The sequence below is a fragment of the Ixodes scapularis genome, unplaced genomic scaffold, assembly GCF_016920785.2.
Source record: "Ixodes scapularis isolate PalLabHiFi unplaced genomic scaffold, ASM1692078v2 PGA_scaffold13__105_contigs__length_92229423, whole genome shotgun sequence".
NCBI classification, from domain to species: Eukaryota; Metazoa; Arthropoda; class Arachnida; order Ixodida; family Ixodidae; genus Ixodes; species Ixodes scapularis.
This window is the reverse complement of record NW_024609839.1, coordinates 60,640,785-60,652,113: the sequence shown is the minus strand read 5'-3', so window position 1 is coordinate 60,652,113 and position 11,329 is coordinate 60,640,785. Positions and strand designations below refer to the sequence as shown.

The 11,329-nt window shown below is 45.8% G+C and overlaps 1 protein-coding gene across 1 annotated transcript; it reads left to right on the top strand.

The window, feature by feature from the left end:
- The first annotated feature begins 4,751 nt into the window (after nt 1-4,751).
- Nucleotides 4,752-5,420, top strand: LOC115316606. Its single transcript, XM_029976035.2, has one exon. It carries the CDS (start codon nt 4,752-4,754, stop codon nt 5,418-5,420), a length of 669 nt encoding a protein of 222 aa, XP_029831895.2.
- Nucleotides 5,421-11,329: the final 5,909 nt, after the last annotated feature.

Here is an 11,329-nt window from a genome sequence, read left to right as displayed (position 1 = left end):
ATCATCACGAGATTGATTTATACTGCACAACTTTACTAATTGGACATCCACATCTGTTAGTGTTGAGAACATCGTATTTCACCAGAAAACTGAACTGTTTAACATGGTTTGCACGCGACGTCATCGGTCTAGGTGCTGGTGGTCATTACGATTTGTTCTTACTGAGAAAATCAAATCCGGTTGTGCAAAATGCACGCTGCAGACGGTTTTGCGCTCAGTGCAGACACAAATTATTCCTGCTTGGTGCAGCGTTCTGAGGAACGGCGCGAGCGTCTGGCACCACGAAAACGCGCTTTCTGGCAGCAGTGTTTTAGCTAACAAAGAATTTTCCGGGACCACGCTTTCTGGTCTGTGCCGAAGATACGATGCAGAAGAACATTTAGAGCACAGTATGTCTTTATGTCCCCCCCCCCCCCCCTCTTTTTTTTTTTTTTTTTTTTACAGCGGAGCTGTTAAGGGCCAGTCTCCCCCAGAATCATGTCCGCCAGCAATCTAATGTCGACACAACACTCTGGACAGCTACCACCATCTATGAGCGACAGCGGCAACCAGACAACCGGCTTGCCGGGTGCGTGGTTACCGCCGTCCCTCATAGATGGCGGCAGCCTTTCCAGCCTTTCCACTTTGGCTTGCCGATTTGCGGCTGGCCATTACTTCATTCCCACCATAGTACAGCTTTGCTGGTCTTTCGTCTTCACCAGAGTGGAAAGGCGGAAAGTTTTTTTCTATCTTTTATCGATGCTCTCCCAGAGAATACTTATTATTCCTGAAGGACTCCCTACAGCGTTGGGGCGTGTTAATTAGACGATTATATTTCTGTCATTTGTTAACAATAACCCTCAATTTCTTTTTTTGTTAAATATTGCACCAAATATTTTGACGTTTAAAACAATACGGACGTGCTCAATGTTTTTGGAAGAACATGAGAACGAAACTCCTGTGAGATTTAGATCGGCTGCCGAAGTTCGGCTTTCCCTCTAAGGCAACAAAGTTTTTTTTTTTTTTTTTTTTCCAGTATTCCTTACGTACAAACTTCTAGTTCTATCTATCGTCGGATTAATAAGTCACATTTAGTCATTTCAATGCTTCTATTCTCGGTGACAACCTTCCAAGACTGTTCAGCAAAAACGAAAACATGTTTTGGTGCCTCAATGATGCGTAATGTATAAATAGGGTCATGAAACAATTTTAGCACTTTCAGTAAATACCGCTAAGAGCTAATTCCTGCCGTTGATAACTTGCAAAAACACCCTTTAGCTTTCCTCTCCTCTCAATGGCAGACAAAGAAAACACTTAAAGGAAAAAAAAGAGCTTTCCTCTCCTCAACTCTATATTAGAACAAGCGGCCACGTGATCTGACGCTCATTAAAGTATGCCGTCTGGGTTCATCATAGTCATGCACTGGGGTTGGCGAAGAATAAAGCATCGGTTGAGCTTCAGACATGGTTGGAGATCGGCTATTCTCATCTTTGATGAAACACGGGGCATTACCCGAGCGTTTGGCGATGCTGATTATAATAAACCCGAGCACTCGGCTCGGGCTCATGACAATCGAGTACATCACGGCGTCGCGTGACTCGCGGTGAGAAATCGTAATGCCATGTGACGTCACAGTGTCAACAACGCTAATAAATCTAGTGACGTTCTAAGTTTAAGTACACTTGATAAAGCGAGTAAGGTGACCACGTCATGGGACTACGTGACGTGACATAACTTGACAGCATGTCTTCACAGCATGACGTAACGTGACCACGTGACAGAAGATTAGTCATAGTCCCCTTATAAAAGCGTCACGAAATTCCACAATGTCTCATACATTGTAATTAGGTATATACAATTTGATCACTACTTATAAATACAGCTAATAGAAAAAATTGCCGTGAACCGTTTTTAACCGGTTACCATTATATTTTTTCCGGTTCAGTTCCGGTTCAGTTCCAAGATGGCTGCGAAGATTTTGGTTCGGTTCAGTTCCGGTTCGACACTCTAGGAGAGAGATCCGAATTCAGCAACAAGTCGCCCCTGGGAAGTATTCAAAACATATACATCACTTGAAAACGAACAAAACAAACAGTATATAAAACCTTTTGGCTTCTATCGATAAAGTACTCGCGCCATCCATTAAGGATGATTGGGTCACACGGATGAAATGGCGCGCTAATGGAAACATGGCATGCTGTCTCTCAGATCGCTATAAGCGAGATGTGATTACAAACACAGCACAGGGTTTGTAAACAGTATGTTGCGGACGTACCATACAATTCACAGAATCGCGGCAGGTTCACTTCATTGCGAATTTCATCCCGAAACGGAAAGGTCGCCATAACTGTATTGTCAACCTCAGTGTCCAGCCACCGAACGAACTTATTCGAACATCAGCTAGCCTGTTAAGGCTAGCAGGATGTATAAATAAATACACGAGTGTACAACGCATAATAATACATTTAATAAAATAAACAAAACACGGACACTGTGGCAACTACAGTTGAAAAATACGCGTAAAAACATAAGTGAATACACGAAAAATGTCCCTACACACGAAAAAACAAAAAGTGGGAGAGCTGTTCGATGCATTTATAGAAATACACAACGCTCGACACCGAATTGAAAAATCTACAGAAACTCACAAAACTGGGATTCACACTATATCCTTCACCACACAGAGAAAAAAGAAATCCAATGATTTTACGTGAATATGAAACACTAGTGACAGATTAGTTTTTATCGAAAAGGTTCAATAGGCCTTTTTCAAGAAAAATTAGAGTATTTGCTGCTGTTAATTCTAGAGGTAGGTTGTTCCAGTCTCACGTAGTTCTTGGAAAAAGGGAGTATTTATATGGGGAGTATCAATATTTGCCGTATCTAGTTGGTATTGGTTTAAGTGGTTGCCTCTGAGGGGCCTACTTTACCGAGCAACTACGTAAGGGTCAGTATTAAGATTTAAAACACCATTTTTTAGCACATAAAAGAATTTTAGGCGAGCTCTCTCTTATCTGATCGGCCAATCATCACGCGCCATTCCTGGTGCAGCGTGGAGCACGCATGACACTCGTAGTCGAGATCGTGAGCTGATTCACAGGCCACTTAATTTAATGTCATTCGATCGAAACGTCTTACATTTAGCCGTGTGGCCTGGGCGTAACCTGTCTCTCTACCACAACTCATCTGCGGTTTGTTTCGCTTTATGTGTCCGTGCACAAATCACTTTTCTCTCCCCTTTACCTTGGCTCATTTTAAATGCCGTGTTTAGATGTCATCAGGAAGGTGTTCAAAACATTATTTCTTCATCGAAACAAGTGAAGCGAACTCTAAGTAAGCCCATCTTGCCTTTATTGGTAAAGTAACTCACACAATGCATTAATAGTGTTTGTGCCACGCGGAATGAAAGTGTTAATAGAACAGTGCACGGCACGTCTGACATTACGGTAACTAAGGTATCCTGAAGAAACACACTATACGTTTCATAGGCAATGCGGGGGCAACGTGTCACACTGTTCACAGGAGCCTGGTTCGTGTCACTGCGAGTTTCATCTCGGAAGAGAAAGGTCACCAAAACTGACATTTGAGTAAAGCGGACTATCCAGCCACTGAAAGAACTATTGAACCTGAACATCTGTCGATGTTACCGCGTTATGCGTTCTACTTTGATAATTCTATCCGCATTTCTCCTGCTCCAGGCCAAAGTCACCACGACGCCGACCACCACGCTCGAAAGATGTCCGTTCTGGAAAAACATCGTGGATTCTCGTGGCTTTCGGGAGCTTCTTCTCCATACTGCCAGCTCGACGTGCCTGGACATCATCTTACCGCAAGAGTTTGGAGAGGAAGAAATCCGTGTGCTGACCCAGCTCCTAAAGGTGCTACCGACTTCACAAAAAATCCGCAGCAAAATTTCTGGCTACTGCCATTATAACTGTAGCACCATGGAAAGTCGACACGTGGCGCTGCACTTATTTTGTAGAACAGCGAATCCATGGATTCCGCATCCGTATTGGTCGACTCTGAGTACAGTAACTTGCAACCTGAACCAATTTAATCTTAGCATCTTTCCATCTGTTGTTGAAGGGAAGGACGACTTTGAAAAGATGCGCAACGGCGGTGATTTTCACATTGTAGTGCGCGATGAGCAGATACTGATGGCAGGAAGTTACGACGTTAGGTGCCTAAACTGCACGCCAGGTGCCCCACGTGACTTCCCCGTTGGACTAATGAGAGACATGCCTATTCGAGGACGCGAAATCACCATCGCGTGTTTGGAGCCGTTGATTTGCCGAAGTCCATCGTTTAGCATGCTAACCGAAAGTTTGCTTCACGAAAACTGCTCCCTAAATATTTTCCAAGTAAGTACTGTCGAATCCCTGAAGTATTACGTCGGTAAAAACATGGTGGATTCAGGGACGCTCGTTTATTATCCCTTTGTTTTTAGGCAGGATCTCTACTTTCCAACAATATCGACGCTGTTTCGTTTCGACAGAGCGGGATTCGCAACGTTTGTTAAAGCGCTGCAGCCTTTGCCAAAAGAAGCTGTCCTCTTCTTGCCATTCGGTCCCTTTGTATGGGTGACTCTTTTGGCTTGCTTCATTATCTTTTTGTTTATCTGTTTCTTTGCCCAAAAAGTTCTTCAAACTGCGTGCGATTTCCACGCCGTAGCTGCCCTTCTAGCGGCGTCCCTGGTTCAGCAGGCGTACCCCGTGCCTCCGGACGCTTTAAATGCTCACTCGTTGAGGATTTTTTTCGGGGTATGGTACCTGATGGTAACAGTACTGACCACAGGGTACAAGGGAGTCATCACCTCGCTGTTCTGTAACGTACCGCTGAGCGGAGAGCTTCCCCAGTACGCGTCCTTGAATGACCTTAAAAATCTGGGCTTCGCTGCTTGCCTAGTTAACTTTCCAGAAGCAGAGGTGGTGCGGGCTGATTCTACATGGGTCAAGAAACCGAATTTTGATTGCTGGGACGGATCAGGAATGCTGCGTGTAGGAAATGGTACGGAAGTCGTGTTCGTGTTCAGGCCTAGCTCCGACGAGGCTGGCAGCCTCAAAGACGAGCTCTTTCGCGTCGGCTTCGTTCGAATGAACACGCTTCTGTCACCCGTAATAACGGGACCTCAGATAAAATCTAATTCGCCATACTACAGGTCCATGAACAAACTCCTCGGCCGTGCTTTTGTAGCCGGTCTGTTTGAACGAGCGGAAGAAATGGCGGAATTCAAGAGTAGGGTTAGGCGGGAATTCAAGTACGGCCGTCCCTCGGAGACCGGAGACGCAGCGCTGGGACTGAGTGACCTCCAGCCCTGTTTCGTCATCTGGGCGCTCGGAGTCGTTCTCAGTTTGCTGACTTTCGCAGTCAGTCACGTGGTCGCCCACTTCCGCCCTTTGCGCCCTCGCATGACTCGGCACCCTGTTCGCCAGGCGTGGTGATTCCGTTTTAACAGCCTTTTAACAGTTTTTAGTACCGTCCTAGATCCTCTCAAGCTTACGCACGAGGTACCTGTGGACAACGTCATACAGTTTTTAGATATCAGGCTCACACTTTCGGAGCAATATGTCTGTTGGAAATTCCAACCAAGAGCAAATAAGCCCCTGTTGCCGTTCAATTCATCCCATTCGAAACTTATTAGGAGAGGAATTGTAAATTTGTGCTTTGTGAACGCCATCAGAAGGTCGTGTCATCATGCGATGCCTTCAGGTCTGAAGGAGCAGTCAGAACGCTTGGTGGCTGCCGGTTTTCCGGGGACGCTCCTGGTGTCTGTTGCAGAAAAGGTTTTAAAGAAGCTACGAATAGTAGCGAGTCCAGACCAGGATGTGGCCCAAATGAAACAAAGAGTGGCACACAATCTAAAAAAGATAGCAAACCGCGTAAATGCTCGGGTGGTTTTTTCGGCACCGGAAAAACTTGCCAAGTTGTGCAAAATGACGGACCCATACTGCAAACCACCGGTTGGCTGCGTGAAGAAGCATCGCAGCCCGTTTGTAGAATGCGCAGAAGGCGTCATCTATGAGATCCCGCTGACGTGCGGTAAAAAGTACGTGGGACAGACGGGAAGATGTCTAAACGACAGATTGCGCGAACACAACCAAAAAGTGAGCGGACAGCGTGACGGTCATTTGTCGATGGACTGCCATGACTGTGGGTGCAAACCTGAATTTAATTTGTGCACTGTTATTAGAAAACATAGAAATAAGACGGTAAGGGAAATTATAGAGGCAGACCTGACAAAAAAAAACTACGGGGATCGATGTGTCAGCGTGGCGTCGATCGACTTGGGCGACAAAGAAACAGAGTTCTTGCGATCAGTGGCGTGGCATGGGATTGGCTGAATGGCGCGAGGATGCAGAGTATTTAAAACCTTGATTTTCTGACGATTAAACCAGTTGAAGTTAGCGCATTGTGTTGTCTCGTTTCTACTCTTCGTCCCTGTCGTGAAGCGCTATTATGTTCTCCAAGATTCCGTTCCGTTCCAGAAAAGCTCTGAAATGGCGAATCCACAGTCTGCGTATGTATACTTGCAAGAATGCTACAGAGCCGCGGCAGTAGAGCATCCCTATAAAAAAAAGAAGTAGCTGTCTCTTCGGCATTCCGCAGAGACGCACAGCACCGAACAAATTATCCGTGAGCTGCCCTGTAAACAGCCTGTTGGCCTCTGTGCGAGGATGACTGGCTTCTGTTGTTGCTGGGTCTGTTGCTTTCCTTTTGTAGCAAGTCCCTCGCGCTCCTCCCTCTTTACCTTACTGCGCCCACCGCTGTCGCTTGCGGGTTCTGGTGGTACACAAAGCCCGCCTTCGTATTACGAGTAATTCGCTTTTGCAGTCGCCGAGCTCACACTGCGTTACAGTGTTGTGTGTATGTTTTGACAGCGAAACCTTAGTCAGCCCCAATGTTCATGTGGTGTTTTAGCTGCAAATGGGAAATTTTGGCAGTGCAGTACCACCGCTAGCTGGAGGGAGGCACTTAAAGTGCATCATGTAGTATGCCGATACACGACTGCGCGTCGGTACGATGCTCATCCAGATCGAAACAGGTGCTGGGATAGAGATCGAACCCAGGATCCCCTGTGTCTATCTGAGTGATCCTGGGTTATGTGTACTCAGCCATGTGTTATAGTGTTTGGCACATGTTTAGTGTTAATTTTATGAACATGATGTCATAAGAGTCAATAAACAAAGGTACCGTTTGATTTCTGAATCGGGCTATTTGACCTAAAGTGTCGTCAAGTGTCCCCAAAAAGTGTCCGAAAGGTTTATGCAGATATAGTGTTTAGGGTATATTACTGCTGTTTTCTCGCCTTTCTCGTGTTTTAAGAAGTGTTTCAATGTTGACGTCTTTTTTTCTTTACACTACTCGTATCCATGGATCGGTGGCCGAGTAGTCAGTAAGCTGCAGCACGGAGGACAAGTAGCGAAAGCTAGCGCTGCAGAACCCAGGAATTAAAGGAGCCCTAGCTGAAACGATTTTTCTACTTTCGCTGTGATATACAACTTAGAATCACTCCCTAACGTTAATTACTGAATAAACTTGCCTTAGTTTTTCTCTCTAGGCAATGGCAGTCGGGAAAAAAAAAATCGAAGTATGTTAGCATCGTTTATTCCCTCAACCCCAAGCCAGAACAAGGGGCCACGTGACCTGGTGCCTATCCTATATGTTACCAGCGTTGATCACAGCCACGCGTTGGGGTTGGCCAACAAGAAAACGCGTGCTAAGCTCCAGGCATTGTTAGAGCTCGCGACTATTCTCATCACCGGCGTGGTTGGACATGAGCCACTACCCGACTGTCCGACGAGGCATCGATTTTTACGGGCCGAAGTCGAGTGCTCACGCAGTTCTCGTGTCCAATCTATGAGCCGCGCTCGACTGTCGTCAGGCGCGTGGTTTCGATTCCACAGTTATGTCATGAAGCTTTGCGAAGGCAAGACTGAGAGATATAGTTCCCTTTTATCCTCGCAATTTTGCCGCGACAAAGGCACTTCTGAATCAGCGCCTCTGCAAAGTCATGAACATTCCATCGCGACGTCGTTTCATGACCCTTTTCAACCTGCAGCTTCAATCCGTACACCTGCCTCTTTCGATCTAGAGGCGTGCGGTCGTGCATCAGTGCTGCGTGATGCACGCCATAGAGGATAGCAGTGTTAGTGGACGGGCTAAATTTCTCGTCTGCATGGGAGACAAAGAGACGCCCACTGGGGCTGCCTAAACTGCCTAAACATGGACGCGTCACAATTTTATTAATGCTAAGAAGTGTTCCATCCACACACACCAAAATTATTTTCGGCTGTCTCGTCGCGTCAATGATGTTCGTGTCTTGCACACGTCCACACAGGATGCTTCACTGTGTGCATCTTCTTCCTCCTGTGTCCTTGTTCGCGCTGTTTTACCCGTAAACATGCTTCACTCCGCTGACCGGGAATGTTTTTGTTGTTTTTTTTTTCAATTCCTTACGGATATTGTTTTTTCGTTTTTGGTGAGTCTGTGTGAAGCGTTTCCATCAAAAGTTATAATTTCCAGATAACTAATATTATTAGCTTTCAATATTTTTACGTCAAACAAAAATACTAGCAGCTCCCAGTGGTTGTAATTATGTGTATGTTCTTAGTTGTGCCTAAATTTTATACAGCATTTTTTTTATTTGAAGTGTGACTACATTGATAATATTTTTTTTTTCTAAATGTAATACAGGGGCTCGCATCTCTCTCGCTATATTCCTTTTCTAAGTGTTAATGCACCGGCCTGTACTACAGTCATTAAATAAAAGGTTTCGGAGTAACAGCACTGCAATCTTCACGTTGCTTGAAATCGTTGCCAGTTATCTGGCAACGAAATCGTCGCCTCTATTATATCGAAAAGTTCCTAAAAAATTATGATAGTTTAAACGTTCACTCAAATTTTCCTCACCTCAAGTTAAATTACTGGCTTATAAAAAATTAATACGGCCCAGATTGGAATATGCGAATGTCATCTCATCTGGTACCCCTACGCGGCTTTTAATATAGAGATATTGGAAATGATTCAAAGGAAAGCTCTAGGTCTAGGCCATATTTTCGCCAAATTTGAGCGATATGACTCAAATTAATACAACAAAGTGACTTGACATCTTTTACTGACCGCGCAAAAAAATTATAGATTAAAACGCTTTACCAAATCATCGCGGGTGATCTTCGGATCAATACAAACAGCCTCATTATCTTTTTCACTAGAACCGACACTAGGACCTTCTCATAAGAACAATAGATAACTTCCAGATTTTCCTTGACTGCTTCAAATATTTATTTTTCGCTCGAACCATATCAGATTGGAATAACCTCCATACCAGCATCACTCGTGCAGACTCACTTGAGAGTTTCCTGCGCCAGCGCTGAACGTCTCTTTATGAACAGCTTAGTTGTGTTGTCCTACCACATGTATTTCGTTTTCGTTTGTTTTCCTCCTTTCCTACTAGACCCCTCTCGGGGTAGTAGTATCCTGAAATAAAACAAAAATACATAAATTTGAAATTTCACCTGAAATCGCAGGAAACCTTAAAGTATAGTCCTCCAGAAACCTTAAAGTATAGTTCGCGACCGAGCGAAACGATATTAGAGAGTTTTAGGGAACTGTTTTTGCACATCCGATGTGGTACGATGGGCCCTCCCTGTACGAACAGCATGAGCAGTTCGTACAGGGAGGGTCCATTTCGTACCGCATCGGATGGTCAAAAACGGTTCCCTAAAACTCCTTATTGTCCGAGCTTCCTGGTACCGTGTCTAAGCCGCAAGAAGTGGCATTTGCAAAAAAATAAGCAGCGCCACTAGAGTTTTTGTAAAAGTCAATCAAGCAACATTACCGGTCGCCATTTCTTGGCGACCGCCAATGCTTTTGGCTAGGTGGCGTAAGCTACCTCCCGTTACGAAGGGTATAGCCATTAACATCCATCGATCCATCCATCCGTTGGGCCCCAAGCGCGTGATTGGATCCGAGTCCTCACCGAACGCTGGCGTAGCTCTCGTTTTCAATATGAGCTGAGCCGAGTTCACGCCGATCGCTGACGCAGGCCTCGTATTCAATACGTGCTTAGAGTATGGGAGCAAGTAAAATGGTGGGCAAATATGATGGCGAGGACTTTTGAAAAGGGTCTAGCTAGCGTGCCTGCCGTGTAGGGGTGTCGCGAAGTTTTGTCGAACCGGATTTTTCGGTCGAACCGGTTGGACGAGCCTTCGAACTTTTAACCAGATTAGACCGGTTCGACTTTGTGGACCGTGTGGCCAGACCTTGATACGAGCAGGTCTGGGTTTGGAGATTTGTTTAATAAAAATGGTTACTTAATTTTATGAACCACTGAAATTAAGAGAAACTAATTCTAATCACTGAAGTTGTTAATAACTTAATTTTTTTACTGTATTAACTGAAATAACCAATCAGTGCTGCCCTTAATTCATCCCTTAGCCGTCACCATCCCATTCGAAGCCAACTGGCCAGCCTGTCGCGCATGCGCATAGCAGTCGAACCTTTGTCGAACTGTTCACAGGAAGGTCGAAAAAGTCGAACCTGGTCAAACTCGAACCTCGACCGGTTCGCGACACCCCTACTGCCGTGCCTGCCCTGCACTAAACTCCAAAATGGCGGCGCTCACAGGATAATCGGGGAATGAAGTGCGGACACTGGCGACGCGAGCGATCGAAAGCGTCGCTATGGTCGGCCCACCACAATCGGCCGAATGCTCACTATGACGTCAGCAAAGGACGTCTCATCGACGGAAATAAGAGGCATGTAAGAACTTTAATTTTCACGGTGTCGGCCGTGTTGCTTTGAGAGCGCTATGATTCCAGGCTTCCATCATGCCCATTAAAAACACCATCGAACTTGTTGTTCACAAGGTACTGATGTGACGAAAGGTAACCGAACGAGGGCACCACCGAAACATCTCGCCTCAAGTCCGTCCACGTGCCTTTGTCCACCCCGCGGTCAATGACGGCGCACGCTTGGTTGCCCTCGTCACTGCTGTTTTCGCGTTCCGGTGCGCCAAAGACGGACAGGAGTGAAGCAAAGGAGGAGATGAGAACGTGCCGTGACGTAAGAGTGCCGAGCTCTGATTGGCAGGATAGTGGGCAGACAAAAGACAGTTACCGTTCCCGGCTGCCTCCCTCTAATTAAAGCGGAGAACGTCTCGCCCGCTCTTCGCACAGGGACTGTTGTTCGGCGTTCGAACGCAAAACCCTCGAAAAATGGATGTCGCTCCTGTTCGCCCAACCGCAAGTATATAGTTCTTGGATTCAACCTGCTGTCTTATAACCCGCAAGGAGTGGCCCTGTCTCGCGCGTGTTTGCACGAACGCACGTACCGAAACGTACTCTTACGA

What these genes read in the sequence shown, in the direction of transcription:
- LOC115316606 (XM_029976035.2), top strand. Translation starts at nt 4,752, where the DNA reads ATGGTAACAGTACTGACCACAGGGTACAAGGGAGTCATCACCTCGCTG.